Here is a 17,402-nt window from a genome sequence, read left to right on the forward strand (position 1 = left end):
CCAAATCTGAGCTCTGGCAAACACAGAAGGGAAACAAGTTCCATAGTCGAAGAACCCAAACCGTAAATGCCTGGTGCTACCACTCTCCATTTTAAACCAGGGAAAGGTGGGTGGGAGATGCAGCTCTAGATCTTCACATACTCTCAACTGCCATATCATCACATGGATAAAGGTGCAGTGGTCTCAGACAATCACGTGACAATCACGTGCAAATCTACAACTAGACCACAAGAGAGGCACCCCAGAAAACTCTTACTGAGGAATGGGAAGTTAGGCATTTTTATCTCATGCCTCTGGAAATAATCAGTATTCAGAAAAATAGTATTGAGTTTTACGCAGCCATGAAAGAACCACATACAATTTGTGTGGTCCTTCAGTAATCCAAAAAACGATATCAATGCTTGAATAGGATTCTCAACGTACTATGGATGTGATTAGATACATTTGCAGCAATCAATCTTTCTAAAGGAAGTTCTGATTTACTATTCTACTGTGTTGAAATGTTTGAAAAAGAAAACACTAAATGTTTGAATATAATCATCATAAATCTGTGACGATACACGGATAAATCAGTCCAGATGGAAATGTGATAACATTTTGTGTTTCTAATCTATAAAGAGATATATTAACTTCGTCCTCAGGCATGTGTTGAAGTGTGGTTGAAATATAAGATGATACAAGTTTAAAGCCCAAAATGTAATAAGAAATCAAAAACTATGTGCTGCAACTTTAATAGTGGAATATACACGTGAAGGTTTCAAACTGTATTGTTTGCCCATCCTATTAACACATTTTAATTAATAGTTATTCCCTACCATAATATTAAAGGCTGTCCCTTCTGATGCATCATTCATTCCTAAATACATACTTTAATGGCCAGCTCTTGGTCCCACTGAAGTTAATGGAACTAGGATTTGGTCCCAACAGATTTAATTACAGCACATGTTTAGGAATTAAAGTTATACAGTAGGAAATGTCTGGAAACATTTTTTTTAAAAATAGATAATCCTGGCCCAAATGCTGCTCATTTTACTCATGGGAGTAGTCCCACAAATGGGATCCTGGTTGCCTTATTCTCATGGGTAGTCATGTTGCTTTCAATGGGGCAAGATTAGAAGTGGCTTTCTTATTTAAAAAATTGTAATAAAATATATTAGAAATAACATTTGGAACAAATGAAAATATACTTTTGGTAAGCAAAAATCTGTTTACACATTTTTTAAAAAGTTAGAAGGTACTAAAGGAAAGTTTCTAAAGGAAAGTTTTAATAGTCCACATAAAACAAAACTGATTCATATGAGAAAGAGAGAGAGAGAAAGAGAGAAAGAAAAGAAAGCCTTCTAATTTCATTAGCTAACAAATTTATAATAAATATTTATACTTTATTACAACAAACCTGTCATAACATGACTATTTGTTTTTTATTTTTAATACACCATACAATATTTTAGCATTTAAAGTAATTCATCTTAAAAATGTGGAGTAATCAAACAATGAATTACAACAGAAATGCTGTGTACACTATAGATCAACCAATATGTTTTTAAAGAACAGTCTGATGACACTCATCTTCTTTTACTTAATGATCATTTAAAAAAATAAGGAAGAACTTTGTTAGCAACCTCTCCAGAATTCAATTCAACCACAATTAATTTCTATTAGTGCACTATGTAAAGCCCACAAACTCAGTTTTTATTGTAAAATTATTTGTAATGAATTGTTAAAGATTTACAAAGAAACATTCAGTTTCATGGTTAAAATACGAAGAAGGCCGGTTTACAAAGCCTTAACATTTCAATTAAATTAAAAATGTCCGACTATTATAACCTGTGATTTTTGGTACACATTAAACTGGTTACAGGAAGAAAGCAAAAACAGTAACATGAACAATATTTTTTTTGTAAAAAAAAATCCAACTGAAAACTAAAGTGTAATAGCAATAAATACTGTGAATGTATGCATGTTTTAAAACACTAAAGTAGAATTCTGGTTTGGTCATTCTTCTTAACTACTCCACATAACTAAAGCACTTTAACTCGTCCATCTTCATCTTCCTCAGTTTTTCCTTGTATTTACTGCAGTATCATCTTTTAATGTGCAGTGATATTTTACCCAGCAATAATACAATTTTTAAACAGTATGTAGTTCTATAACAGGTAGCTCTATAGCTATCTATGGTACTTATTACTCCTGGGGGAACTCTGTGTCATTGTGTGCGCGCAGAATTCATGCCCCCCGCAAATTTATTTATTTCCCTGCAGAAAAATTAACTCTGATAGGGAAGCAAAGGGAAGCTGCAAGAGTGGTTATGTGCCCTTCTCCATCAGCACAAGGAGGTTGGTTTGGGCTCCTGGAGCAGCCGGTAGATACAGGGGGGGCTTGGCAGTCCCTCTCGCATGCTATTGCGGCATACTCGGCGTGGCGGGGTATTTCTGAGGAGGTAGGCCTGGGGCAGGCTTTACTCTCTCAGGCAGAGCAGACTGTAGCAGCCTGCCTGTTTAGTGAATTGTTTCCCATTGTCTTTGTGAATTTCCCCAGGAGTATAAAACAGGTGTAAAAGTTTTAAGGCTCCTTTACATTGCCAGAGTGGTTTAAAGGACAGTATGGACTTATAAATGCTTATGATGTTTTAGTGATTAGAATTGAACTCAATTTTTGGACTGAAAAAATTTCCTATCAAAATGTGCTCCATGAACTGTTTGCTACTGACCTATCTGGAAATAAACTGTGAGCTTGATTCCCCACCCCTCACTTGCTCTTCAGTTGCCTCTGATGTAGCACTGAGCATATGGCTGCATATATTTGTTGACTAATAACTAGAAATAAAGGGTCAAGCCTAGCTACGTTACTATTAGGCAAGGGGATTTGGATATTTTCTCCAATGCTCCCCCACTCCCATTCTCCATCCATTATATTTTAGTTTAAATAAATTACCAAAATAATTGAAACCAACGTGATTATATTGTTATTTTGACAAATTAAATATGCAGAATTTTAAAATATTGTGCATAGAATTTTTAATTTTTTGGCGCAGAATTCCCCCAGAAGTATACTTATGAAGCTCTCATTACTGTAGTATCTGAACACCTCACAATCTTTTACATATTTCTCCTCAAAACACATGTCTACACTGCAACTGGAAGCAAGACTCTAAGCCCAGGCAGACAGACTCACCCTAGTGGCTCAAGCTACTGCACAACAAATAGCACTATGGGTGTTGCTGCACAGGCAAAAAGGCTCAGTCTAGCCACCCATGCTTAGACCAGGCCAAAACCCCTGGGTCCATGCTCAGGTGGCTAGCCCAAGCTGGTAAAGAATGTACATCCAGACTACTGTTTTTAATGATAGCTCAAGACTGCCTACCTGCAGTGTAGATATATCCTTTGTGACTTGACAGAGATCACAGAAGTCTGTAGTAAGGACTTGAACCTAGGTCTCCTAAGTCCTTGACTAGGCTCAAACCACTGGAGCATGTTTTACACTTATACACACTTACGTACATACTTATACACACACACACACACACACAGTAACTACAGTTCTATAGATTCTTTTGAGATAGGTTAGTCTGCAAAACTGTTTAAAAATTTCCATTAGGAAGAGTGCGCAGTACTATAAGTCAGTTTCTAACCACATATATTTCTTTATCTTTTTCACTTTCTATGAAAAAAAAGTTTTATTTTTAAAGTGATGGCTAAAGCACAATGGAATAATAAATGGATCTATATGGCACTTGGAAAGTGCAGACATATAATGATTACCAAGCCTAAACTGTGGACTTGTATGCAGTAAGAATGATTTAAGTAGCAATAATTTAAAATAATTGTTAAAAGTTTCTGTTCTCCAGAAGTCTTTCTATCCAGTGCATACAAAACAGATATACACATCATGAACTGAAGATACAAAAAAAGATTAATCACCTTTCAACAGACCAATACAGTTTTGTCTTCACCCATGAATGGTCTAAAATTAGACTACATAAACAGAAAACTAATGTCATTGGCATATAGCCTTTCTTGCAATGTTTAATTTGACAATCACTGGTAAAAGAAAAGACCCTTCTCTTTGACAAAGAGCGACATGGGAGATGACATCAACTTCTTTTGGCAAATGAGCTCAGCGTGCCAGCTAGCTGACAAATTAGCTTCTAAAAACCACTAACAGTAGCTTACAAAGTCACAGCTGTTATCCTATTTCTAACAACAAAATGTTGATCTCAGTTGAAATGTCTTGTTTTTCAAAAGATTTGTAAGTGCTCTTCAAAGCACTGCCTTTTACAGAGCAAAAAGCTAAACTGACTGTATCACAAATAAATAGTCTGACTATACTATGATGGCTCTGTGGCTCCTGTGTAACAAACAGTATTAAGTAAAATGCTTTTATTTTATATTAATCTTTTAGTTTAAAAAAGTCTGTGGGACTAGAGGCTCAGTAGCAACATAGTGCCAAGAACATGAAAGTAGCATAGTCACTAACAATATTCCATCGGCTGACTCAAGTAATGACCAGGAGATTAGCTCAGATGCAGGGCTTTCATAGTGGAAGAAAAAACAACAGAAAAATGGGGACTTCTTCTGGGTTTCCAGAGGGGGACCAGAACATATTCCCTCTGGAAAAAAAGGGATTAAATTCTGAAATGTAGGGATTTATCTTTTGTACACTATAACTCAATACTTTGTGGATTTAGTTACAAATATTAACAACTGGTACTTCAACTGTTTGAGCATTATACATCTTCTAAGAGTTTTATAATACAAATATTAGCCAATGCTCACTATAGTACTTTCAATTAGATAAGAACTAATGGCTCCATTAAACACACATAGGGGTTGATTCAATCTGTGTGTAGACAATTAGATGGCTTTCACCACAGTTGTATCAGAGCATCTCAGAATCATCAATAGAGAAGACTGAGTGACTTGCCATATGTCATCTGTAGCTGAGTCTGTAACTGAACCCAAATCGCAAGTCCCAGTCCAGTGCTCTATCCACTAAACCATCCTTCCTGCTCTTCTCACAGTTGTTTCTTCGCAATGAAACTGCATTTACTTCAACTGAGTTACTCCTGAATTACATCAGGGTAGAGCGAAAGGAGAATAAGGCCTAGAGGCACACAAAGGCTAAGTGACTATATGAAAGCCAACAAATCACTGGTCAAACGCTATGTTCCCAATTCCAGGTCCTGTACAGATATACAATTTCTTACATTTTAATACTGAATTAGGGCTATTTTTAAATAATCTCAGTTCTAATGAACATATTTAATATTCCTCGTGAATTTCAATCAAGTTTTCTGAAACCAAAGACATTGTGATATAGTGCATTAAATACGGTCCTAGGTATCATGAGAGCTGGATTCTAATCCTGTTTTTAATTCTAATTTACTGTGTGACCTTTGACAAGTCACTAAGGGTCTGTTTTTCAGAAGTGCTAGGGACCCACAGCTCACACTTTTAAGTGCAATTTAAGTACAGGTGCTTAGCAACTCTGAAAACCAGACTCTATAGCCTCTCAGTTATGTCATATGTAAAAACAGAGATAACTGTTTAGAAAATAAGCAGGTAATATTTGACTGTATTAAGCACTCTGAGTACCATTATTGGATGTCCTGTTTAGCTGAATGAAGCAAAGAGCAGCAATGCACAAAGAAGAAACATTTGCTTCCTTTATCCTACCTCTACCACCTTCCACACTGATCTGAGAAGAGTACATAAGAAGAGAAAGAGTGAGATGGCTTGAGACAGGGAAAATGTTTGGCAGAAGCATTTTCTGTAGATGAAGAAACAAAGATAGAGAAGATACACATTGTTGCAATTAAATTTTACATTTCTGCTGGAAGGAATAGCTTGGTGCTTTACCTATCTAATTATCTTAGGTACTCATATCCCCCCATTACTATAGTTTCCAATCTTTAATGCATTTATCCTCACAACACATCTATTAGATAGGGAAGTACTGTTATCCCCATTTTACAGATTGGGAACTCAGGCCACAAAAGAACAAGTGACTTGTTTATGGTCACGCTATTTTGGCAGAACAAGGAATTGAACCCAGGTTAGCAAGCTAACCAGCCACCCATACCTTCCTTTATACAGTGTGTTCAAAATATTTAGTCTTCTTGAAGCCACAGATTCAAATCTAGGCATGGTTACCTCAGTTCTTGATCCTAAAAACAGATACACTGATTTCCAAGTTGTTAATCATGTCCATTTTTCAAACCAAACTAAGTTTTGCTCTGTGTAAGAACATAGAATTGCCATACCAGTAGTCCATTTAGTCCACTATCCAGTCTCAAAGTGGCTAGCTCCAGATGCTTCAGAAGACATGAAAAAACACCTGGTAGACCACTATGAAATAACCTGCCAATAAAGAAGTTTCTTCCTACCCATATCAGATAGAGACTGGTTTATACCTTTTTTTACGCATGAAAGTTAAGAATGTCCTTCTAAAAAAAATATTCATAGATTCCAAGGCCAAACATAACCACTGTGATCATCTATTTTGACCTGTATAACACAGACCAGAGAATTTCCCAAAAATAATTACTAGAGCATGTCTTTTAGAAAAACATCCAAACTTGATATAAAAGTAGTCAGTGATGGAGAATTCACCACTTTGCAAATTGTTTAAATGGTTAATTATACTAACTGTTAAAAATTTACACCTTATTTCCAGTCTGAATTTGCCTTGCTTCAACTTCCACCCAATGGATCATGATATACCCTTGTATACTGAAGAGTTAATTATTAAATATTTGTTCCTCATGTAGGTACTTACTGGCTGTAATCAAAACACCCTTAACCTTCTCTTTGTTAAACTCATAGATTGAGCTCCTTGAATCTATCACTATAAGGCAAGTTTTCTAACCCTCTCCGATTTATCAACATCTTTCTTAAACTGTGGACAACAGAACTGAACACGGTATTCCAGCCGTGGTCACACCAATGCCAAATACAGAGGTAAAATAACCTCTCTATGCCTACTTGAGATTTCCCTATGATGCACTTAAGGCCTGCATTAGCCCTTTCGGTCACAGCATCACACTGGCAGCTCATGATTAAGGCTGTAAGTCTTTCACGGAGGTCACGGATTCTATGACTTTCCGGGACCTCAATGACTTTTGCAACGGCTGGTGCAGCTAACCCCAAGACCGCCCAAGCAGCTGGAGCGGCCCCGGGGCCAGACACATCAGCCACTGCTCAGCAGCCCCAGGCAGCTGATCCCAGGCACTGCCCCGGAGTAGTGGTCTGGGAGCAGTAGTGGGGCCCCGGGCCCCCATCCCCTGTCCAGAGCAGCAGCTGCGGCAGCGCCTGGGCCACCCCCCACCCCCAGCAGGAGCAGCAGAGCCCTGACCACTCCACTCCAGCCCAGTGGGGCCTGGAGTGTCCCCCCCAGGATTAACAGCATGCCCCCCCCGCCCCAAGCAGCAGCAGCCCCAAAAGCATCCCCCCCGCCCCCAGCAGCTAAGATTTAGTTCCAGATATTTGTAGTAAAAGTCATGGACACCAGCACGTGACTTTTGGGTTATTGCCTGTGACCTGTCCATGACTTACTAAAAATACCTGTGACTAAATCATAGCCTTACTCATGATCAGCTGACTGTCCACCACCCCCACCCCCAAATTTTTTTTTGAATCACTGCTTCTCAAGATAGAGTCCCCTATCCTGTAATATCGCCTACATTATTTTTTCCAAGATGTATACATTTAGCCGTATTAAAACACACATTGTTTGCTTGCGCCCAGTTTACCAAGCAAGCCAGATCACACTCTATCTGTGACCTGTACACTTCATTATTGACACACAAACTTGGGCAGTGGTTATCTGAAAACTTGATCAGTGATGACTATGTTTTCTTCCAAGTAACTAACATTTTTACTCAATGGCATAGGACCAAGAATTAATCCCACTACAAACACAGCCGTTTGATGATGACTCCCCGTTTACTATTACATTTTGAGATCCAGCAATTAGCCACCTTTTAATCCATTTAATGTGTACCATGGTAACTGTATCTTTCTAGTATTTTAATCAAAATGTTACTCAGTATCAAATCAAATACCATACAGAATTCTATTACATCAATACTATTATCTTTGTGAAGCAAACTTGTAATCTCATCAAAAAAATGATATCAAGTTAGACAGAATCTGTTTTTCATAAGTGCATGCTGATTAGCATTAATTATAATACCCTCCTTTAATTCTTTGAGTTCCGTATCAGCCACTCCATTATCTTGCCAGGATCGATGTCAGACTATCAGCCCTATAATTACCCAGGTTATCCCATTTACCCTTTATCATCAAATATAACCATGGAATTTCTCATTATTTCTATAAATGTCTACTCCTTTTTCTAAATCCTAGTAAAATCTTAGCCTTATAGCTATCCTGTGGCACTGGGTTCTACAGAACCCAGTCTCATTCAGAGCACAAGATAGACCTGATATGGGAATGAATCAGACTTGTGTAGTAAAGGAGGCTGTTGTTTTTAGGTTCCCTGCCTCATTTATTTCAGAAGTTGGAAGGTGTATAGTGAATGAGGCAGGGGATCCTGGGATCTGATTTGCCCAAGTGCAGAACACTCACAACTGCAACTGAACTGAATGGGAGATGAGCTTTGAAAATATAAAGTGATACGTAATGCTAAGTACTCTGAAAAATAAGGTCCTAAGCATCTCAAATTGGGCACCCAAAATTAGTAAATACTTTTGACCTCAGTCTCTCTGTACCTCAGTACCCAATCTTTAAAACAGAGATAATACCATCCCCTTACCCCACAGGTAAGTTCTGATGTTCTAATGTTTCTTAATCACTCTTATATTGCAATGAATGTTACAGAAAAGCCCAAGAGAAAATTTCAAATTCTGTCTTCATAGCAAAGTTTGACTAGTGTGGTGTAAATAAGGCATGTGGCCACACACTGAACAAATGAAGATAAAACAAAATATTAAATAGCAGTTCATACACTGAGCATCATCCACTCTGTGCACTGAATGAGGCACAGGTCCTGTGGAAAAAATAATACATGATCATGTAATTAAAAAGCCTATTACAATGCATACACACAAGGGGGCTGATTTAAAGATGCATAGGCAACCTTAATTATTGCATTCCTTAACTGCTGAATGCTTGACTTCACAATCTTAATATTCTTTTACTGTAGGTTTTTTGGCCGTAATACAGATTGAAAGATGCTTGTGGTAACAGTTCATCTTCTGTCTACCAACTGTTCAGACTGTTAGTTAACTAACTGACATGTATTTAGCAGAAAGTAAGTCTCAATTAACTCTGCTACTTTGGGTTATGTAGCTCCCTCTCATCTAATCTAGAGAAACCTACTAGTGCACCTTTGCGAAAAGAAAAGCATTTCATGAAGTACAAAAGCAGAAATTTTTCTAGGAAAAAAAAGATGCATCATTCTAAGCATAGTTAAGAGAATAACAATATATGGGTGTCCAAGTTGATCCAATTACCTCGAAGGAAAAATAGTTTAAATTACTGTAGCTCCCACATACAGAAATCAACAGATAACAACCTTCTTCTGTCCACACCAAAAAACATAGGGATTCAATTTTATGCAGTAACCAATTGGATTTGTTCTCCAGTTAAAAAAGAAAAATAAATTACACCAACTCTTAATGGTAAAACAGCAACTATTTCACTGTAACGTTTGTCTGAAAGACAACCAAATATTTTTTAGCTCTTTGATTATTATGTTTAACTTGTAAAGATGCCACTTCTTATTGCAAATATTCCATTTCTCAGAAGACTGGTATCATTTTTCCTGAAACTGAAATATAAACAAACTGCTGCAGAGCTGTTTCAAACCCACACAAGGCAAACCTGGACCTCACAAAGCAAGAAAATCACATCTAGTTTTTTCTTAAAAAGTAAAAGTTTGCATACGCCAATAAGAAAAATGATAAATTTCGTAATGCACAGAATAGGTAAAACAGCAGCATGGAAGGGCTGTCACCTTCCTGCAAAAAATGGTTCAAACCATGACCTAAAGGAACCCTAGAAGTGGTCAAGAATGTGGTTTATTCTCCATCCCAGTTCAATCTTTGACCATTTTGCTGAGACTGGCAACCAAGGTGCCTTTTAATACACTCCTACAGGTGAACACTACATCATAGAATCATAGAATATCAGAGTTGGAAGGGACCTCAAGAGGTCATCTAGTCCAACCCCCTGCTCAAAGCAGGACCAATTCCCAGCTAAATCATCCCAGCCAGGGCTTTGTCAAGCCGGGCCTTAAAAACCTCCAAGGAAGGAGACTCCACCACCTCCCTAGGTAACGCATTCCAGTGTTTCACCACCCTCCTAGTGAAATAGTTTTTCCTGATATCCAACCTGGACCTCCCCCACTGCAACTTGAGACCATTGCTCCTTGTTCTGTCATCTGCCACCACTGAGAACAGCCGAGCTCCATCCTCTTTGGAACCCCCCTTCAGGTAGTTGAAGGCTGCTATCAAATCCCCCCTCATTCTTCTCTTCTGGAGACTAAACAATCCCAGTTCCCTCAGCCTCTCCTCATAAGTCATGTGCTCCAGACCCCTAATCATTTTTGTTGCCCTCCGCTGGACTCTTTCCAATTTTTCCACATCCTTCTTGTAGTGTGGGGCCCAAAACTGGACACAGTATTCCAGATGAGGCCTCACCAATGTCGAATAAAGGGGAACGATCACGTTCCTCGATCTGCTGGCAATGCCCCTACTTATACAGCCCAAAATGCCGTTAGCCTTCTTGGCAACAAGAGCACACTGTTGACTCATATCCAGCTTCTCGTCCACTGTGACCCCTAGGTCCTTTTCTGCAGAACTCCTACCTAGCCATTCGGTCCCTAGTCTGTAGCAGTGCATGGGATTCTTCCGTCCTAAGTGCAGGACTCTGCACTTGTCCTTGTTGAACCTCATCAGGTTTTTTTCGGCCCAATCCTCTAATTTGTCTAGGTCCCTCTGTATCCGATCCCTACCCTCTAGTGCATCTACCACGCCTCCTAGTTTAGTGTCATCTGCAAACTTGCTGAGAGTGCAGTCCACACCACCCTCCAGATCATTAATAAAGATATTAAACAAAACCGGCCCCAGGACCGACCCTTGGGGCACTCCGCTTGAAACCGGCTGCCAACTAGACATGGAGCCATTGATCACTACCCGTTGAGCCTGACTATCTAGCCAGCTACAGTCCATTCATCCAGCCCATACTTCTTTAACTTGGCGGCAAGAATACTGTGGGAGACCGTATCAAAAGCTTTGCTAAAGTCAAGGAATAACACATCCACTGCTTTCCCCTCATCCACAGAGCCAGTTATCTCATCATAGAAGGCAATTAGGTTAGTCAGGCACGACTTCCCCTTCGTGAATCCATGCTGACTGTTCCTGATCACTTTCCTCTCCTCTAAATGTTTCATAATTGATTCCTTGAGGACCTGCTCCATGATTTTTCCAGGGACTGAGGTGAGGCTGACTGGCCTGTAGTTCCCCGGATCCTCCTCCTTCCCTTTTTTAAAGATGGGCACTACATTAGCCTTTTTCCAGACATCTGGGACCTCCCCTGATCGCCATGAGTTTTCAAAAATAATGGCTAATGGCTCTGCAATCTCACCCGCCAACTCCTTTAGCACCCTCGGATGCAGCGCATCCGGCCCCATGGACTTGTGCACGTCTAGGGTTTCTAAATAGTCCCGAACCACTTCTTTCTCCACAGAGGGCTGGTCACCTTCTCCCCATGCTGTACTGCACAGTGCAGCAATCTGAGAGCTGACCTTGTGCGTGAAGACAGAGGCAAAAAAATCATTGAGTACATTAGCTTTTTCCACATCCTCGGTCACTAGGTTGCCTCCCTCATTCAGTAAGGGGCCCACACTTTCCTTGATTTTCTTCTTGTTGCTAACATACCTGAAGAAACCCTTCTTGTTACTCTTAACATCTCTTGCTAACTGCAACTCCAAGTGTGATTTGGCCTTCCTGATTTCACTCCTGCATGCCTGAGCAATATTTTTATACTCCTCCCTGGTCATTTGTCCAATCTTCCACTTCTTGTAAGCTTCTTTTTTGCGTTTAAGATCAGCAAGGATTTCACTGTTTAGCCAAGCTGGTCGCCTGCCATATTTACTATTTTTTCTACACATCGGGATGGTTTGTTCCTGCAACCTCAATAAGGATTCTTTAAAATACAGCCAGCTCTCCTGGACCCCTTTGCCCTTCATGTTATTCTCCCAGGGGATCCTGCCCATCTGTTCCCTGAGGGAGTCAAAGTCTGCTTTTCTGAAGTCCAGGGTCCGTATTCTGCTGCTCTCCTTTCTTCAAAAGGAGAGCAGCAGAATCTATGGCTTGAGTTTGGAAACTTTGGTATTGTTGGGATCTTTTTTCACATAGTCTGATCAATCACGCTTTTCCTTATTCCTTTCAAGTTGGTGGATCTGTTTTCATGGTCAGATTGGGTTTCATAATTCTCAGAAGGTAATTCTTCCTAGTCATTGAACTAGATTGTTTACAACCACTGATACTCCATTTTTACTTCTCATCTCTGTATGTTATACCCATCTATATCGACATCCCAGTTATGATAAGTATCCCAACTCAGTTTTCCACTATTCCCATAAGATAATTTCTTTAATTTCATATAATTCGTGTTGTTCTTGCTTGTCTCTCATATTCCTTGCATTTATATGAAAGTTAATGTTCTTCTTATTCTTCATCTTATGTTTCAGAACAGCTCCATCTTTTACACAGATGTCTAATGTACAAAGTAGGGCAGACCACATGAGTTAAATAAAAGCTTTGCCTTTGATAAGAACGGCCCTACTGCGTGAGACCAAAGGACCATCTAGTCCAGTATCCTGTCTTCCGACAGCGGCCAGTGCCAGGTGCCCCAGAGGGAACTAACATCCTGTTGCTCATTCCGAGCTTCTGGGAAACAGAGGCTAGGGACACCATTCCTGCCCATCCTGGCTAATACCTAGTTTAAAGCTCTGCAGCTGGTTTTGAACCAAGAGGTCTTTACCCCATACAACCTACTTTCTGCTTTAGGATTGGTGCCTACTTAACCCATCTCGGATCTTATCACAAAAAGCATCCAAGTGCCCTGCACCTTTCCAGCAAGGCTTATGCATTTCTGCAAAAAGAAGAACAGGAGGACTTGTGGCACCTTAGAGACTAACAAATTTATTAGAGCATAAGCTTTCGTGGACTACAGCCCACTTCTTCGGATGCATATAGAATGGAACATATATTGAGGAGATATATATACACACATACAGAGAGCATAAACAGGTGCGAGTTGTCTTACCACCTCTGAGAGGCCAATTAATTAAGAGAAAAAAAACTTTTGAAGTGATAATCAAGCTAGCCCAGTACAGACAGTTAGATAACAAGTGTGAGCATACTTACAAGGGGAGATAGATTCAATGTTTGTAATGGCTCAGCCATTCCCAGTCCTTATTCAAACCGGAGTTGATTGTGTCTAGTTTGCATATCAATTCTAGCTCAGCAGTTTCTCGTTGGAGTCTGTTTTTGAAGTTTTCAAAACTTCAAATATATGTTCCATTCTATATGCATCCGAAGAAGTGGGCTGTAGTCCACGAAAGCTTATGCTCTAATAAATTTGTTAGTCTCTAAGGTGCCACAAGTCCTCCTGTTCTTCTTTTTGCGGATACAGACTAACACGGCTGCTACTCTGAAACCTTTCATTATGCATTTCTGGTATCCAGGACCCTTACTATTTCTTTACACTTGGCTTCAGAGGGATTTTCTTGCAAGATGACTTGAATCATAAGTTCTCTTCCAAGCTTCCTGTTGTCATTTGTGATAACAAATCTTAATTCATTGGTAGTTTGATCTCACATGAATTGTAATCAGTAGGAAATATCCATAATTCTTTAGGATATCTAGTTCCCTTGTCATACCATCATCTTTGGTGCCCAGAAGGCACCAAAACTATTCTATTTTATCAGGCCAATCAGCCCATGGTCCTCACTACAGTCTCATTGATTACAATTATGTGCTTTCTCTTCTTTACTGCGGTTCCATTTAACTCCCTTCTTTGGATCATTGACTGCGATATTGTGTCTGTTTGTGTCCTTTACCAGCCCTCTGCACAAATAAAGAATACCTGCTGTTCCTATCTAGAGTGGAAGGTTCCTGTCATGGTTCCAGGGTAAATTGTACCTTTGATCCCTCACTCAGTCTTTCGATGAGACCTCTTCCAAGTGATAGGCCCAGCACTTTCACTTCTCTCAGAGTGGAATCCTGTGATTCACCCCTACCAACTGGGTCTCCAGATTACAGCCCTTCTGTTTACCAACGTTTCCTCAGCCAATTGGGTTCGGTCCCTATTATAGACTTCCCTTCTTGAGCTGTGAACAGTAAGCAGACACAGTGACACCAGTTTCTTCAAAACTAAATATTATTTATCCATGGAAATATAGTAATCTATCAGAGATATAAGGTTAAAATAACGAAAGGTCTACATGTATATTGTCTTAATATAATATATGGAGATATACCTATCTCATAAAACTGGAAGGGACCCTGAAAGGTCATCGAGTCCAGCCCCCTGCCTTCACTAGCAGGACCAAGTACTGATTTTGCCCCAGATCCCTAAGTGTCCCCCTCAAGGATTGAACTCAACCCTGGGTTTAGCAGGCCAATGCTCAAACCACTGAGCTATCCCTCCCCCCTCTTACCTAAGCTTAGAATATCCATTGAGATTTAGATAGGCCCAACTTTGCCCTGGGATCCCAGCTCTTCTGAGGACCATTTCATAGTCTCTTTCTTTGTAGATCCTGCCTCTCCCGCTCAGCTTCAGAACTGTGGTTCTTAACAGTTTCCAAGTTCTTTCTTCATTGATTCCCTGCTTCGATTCCTCCTCCTTACTTCTATTTATCAACCAGCCTATTGCTCAAACTGTGGACTTAAATATTCAAAGGAATTGATATCTGTAGTGTTTATTAATTATCAGTGATTGGGCTATCTGCAACCATTGTCTGCCTTGCTGCAGATGCATAAAACCGTCCAGGACTGAGTTAGCACTTTACAGCCATGTAACTGACCCCATAATAGTAATCTGAGGGTTAATCTACATGGTCCCACAGTTTAGACTACGGGATTTGAACTGCAGTGCACACTAGCATATTGCACCATAATTCCCCCATGTGGATGCTCCAGCAAAATCTAAAGAGAACCCAGTTTGCATTAGTCCTCTTTACAGAGGACTAAGTTAACATGAAGTAGGTACCTTTTAGTTCACATCTGTAGCATGCACACAGAGAAGTTACACACAGCACACTAATGCTTTCTGCAATTCACATCCTCACAGTCCAACCTGAGGGGCTGTGTAGACAGCCTAACAGAAAGAGGCACAGCACACACACTAGTAATCTGACAGAGGCATACATCACACTCATTAAAAACAAGCAAGTATCTTTCATGTTCTTCACAGCTCCACTGATGTTTGTCCTCGGTTCTATCTTTCATAGTTGCCACAATCTTCCATCTACTTTCTTGGTCTTCTACGAGAACCCTAACCATTGTGTCAACTTGTAAGGGGTCTGTGGCAGTTCATTTCTGTGTTCAATTTTGGTTCCTTGGTTTCTCCTACTGTCTTAGCCACCCCAACCCCGCCAAAAAACCTGCCATACTGCTGAAAGATAAACTCATTAAAGAATTTTAAAAATCCTTTCTTGCCCCCTCCCCTTCCTTCTCTCTTCAATTTTACTCCTTCTATTCCCAGTATCATCTCCTTTCCAGGGCACATTTCCCTCCTTACAAGCCTACAAAGCTATTTTCCACATACCTGCAATAAATTTTTTGAACTGGGAGAGAGTGGCTAGGATTTTCACCAGATATGGAATTGTGCAATAGAAGTAAATTCTGGGAACAAGAGCCTTGCTGATCTATTGGGAGGAATCCAGAGAGAGAAATGGGAGGAAGGATTGAAAGAAATGCAATAATTACATCATTTAAAAAAATATTTTTCCCTTTTAGTTTGACAGTTTCATTTTCATTGCTTTCTCATAGTTTTTCCTTCTCTGATAAAAATTTTAGTTTTCTGCGTCCACTGAAGGGCCTGAAAATCTGATGTAACATCTTTGGCACTACCAAACAGCTTGAAAAATCTGAATAGAGCCAATGTATTACAAGGAACCAGAATGCAGAGTTATGTATATTCATAGAAATATTGAGAAACCAGTAGCTAAAAGCATTGACTGTCGGGCCAAGTAATCCACCATCTGTGCAGTCTCCCCCAATACAACCAATGAAATTGTTGTATGCCAATTTGTGTGGTGATTGGCTGAGTTACCTCTACGATCACAATGGTCTAGGACCAGTGGCTCTCAAACTTTTGTACTGGTGACCCCTTTCACATAGCAAGCTTCTGAGTGTGACCCCCCCTTATAAATTAAAAACACTTTTTAATATATTTACCACCATTATAAATGCTGGATGCATAGCAGGGTTTGGGGTGGCGCTGACAGCTCGCGACCCCCCCCCCCCCCCCATGTAATAACCTCACGACCCCCTGACCCCCAGTTTGAGAATTCCTGGTCTCGGTCTCTTGGTTAGACATAGATACATGCTTTCCTATCACATGGGTATAATCTGTAAAGGTAAAATGGCTGAGAACTTAAAAATTAGATGGTTACAGACCACGAGTCCCAGTGACAACTGAACCTAGTGATATTCTGAACAAAAAGAGCTCTCAGCTACTCTTGTAGCTGTTGCCATTGCTTCACAGTGACTCATATATTCGAGGCTTTAAAGAGATAATCCTAGAACTTTAGAGTGTCTCTCACACACACAGATTATTGAATGCCTTGCACTCTGATTGGATGACCAACACCCAATCAGAATACAAGGATTCATATACAATGAAGGTCTACAAACCATGGTTTTTCCCCATGCCCTAAAGAAAACTAAAGCGCGTATTCTCTCTCTCTCTATATATATATATATATATCTCCATCCAGAAAGTGGAACCATAAAGTACGTGGTGACTATCCCTAATTGCTCAAATCACTTGCTTTTTATTGCATACTATCCTGCCCTCATTTCCATTTTTGTTTTAGTCTTTTGTTTCATGGTGGTAGGTTTTTATTGCAAGCACCTCAGGTCACTGACTTTGCTGTCTTAGTTTGTAAAATCCCCTAGCACAATAGTGAGATGCAAAATTAACTAATAAAAAAATAATAATAATAATAAATAATGTGTGGCTGAGAACTAACTACACACGGATTATGCCTGTTACTCTGGGAACTGCAGAACAAGAATAAACTGTACAAGTACGTATACACAACTATAAAGCATCCCTGCACTCTGAATAGTTTATGTTATTCCATCTCAGTTATATATTAAAATTTCTCTGGGGTATTTTAAAAACATCTGTTCTGAAAGATAC

The 17,402-nt window shown here is 39.7% G+C and overlaps 1 protein-coding gene across 35 annotated transcripts in view; it reads right to left on the reverse strand.

The window, feature by feature from the left end:
* The window catches only part of SUPT3H (SPT3 homolog, SAGA and STAGA complex component), a 445,969-nt gene that overhangs the window by 354,457 nt on the left and 74,110 nt on the right, over positions 1 to 17,402 (reverse strand). For 7 of the 35 annotated variants that reach the window (XM_065587530.1, XM_065587529.1, XM_065587528.1 and 4 more), the window contains one exon: positions 7,455 to 15,900. The exons of the other annotated variants lie outside the window; for them this stretch is intronic. In XM_065587530.1, coding sequence (XP_065443602.1) covers positions 11,176 to 12,240 — 1,065 coding nt within the window. In that variant the 5' untranslated portion in view covers positions 12,241 to 15,900 and the 3' untranslated portion in view covers positions 7,455 to 11,175. Of the gene's footprint in view, positions 1 to 7,454; positions 15,901 to 17,402 lie in introns of those variants that run through there. 35 annotated transcript variants of the gene reach the window in all.

This window comes from Chrysemys picta, chromosome 3, assembly GCF_011386835.1.
Source record: "Chrysemys picta bellii isolate R12L10 chromosome 3, ASM1138683v2, whole genome shotgun sequence".
Taxonomy (NCBI): domain Eukaryota; kingdom Metazoa; phylum Chordata; order Testudines; family Emydidae; genus Chrysemys; species Chrysemys picta.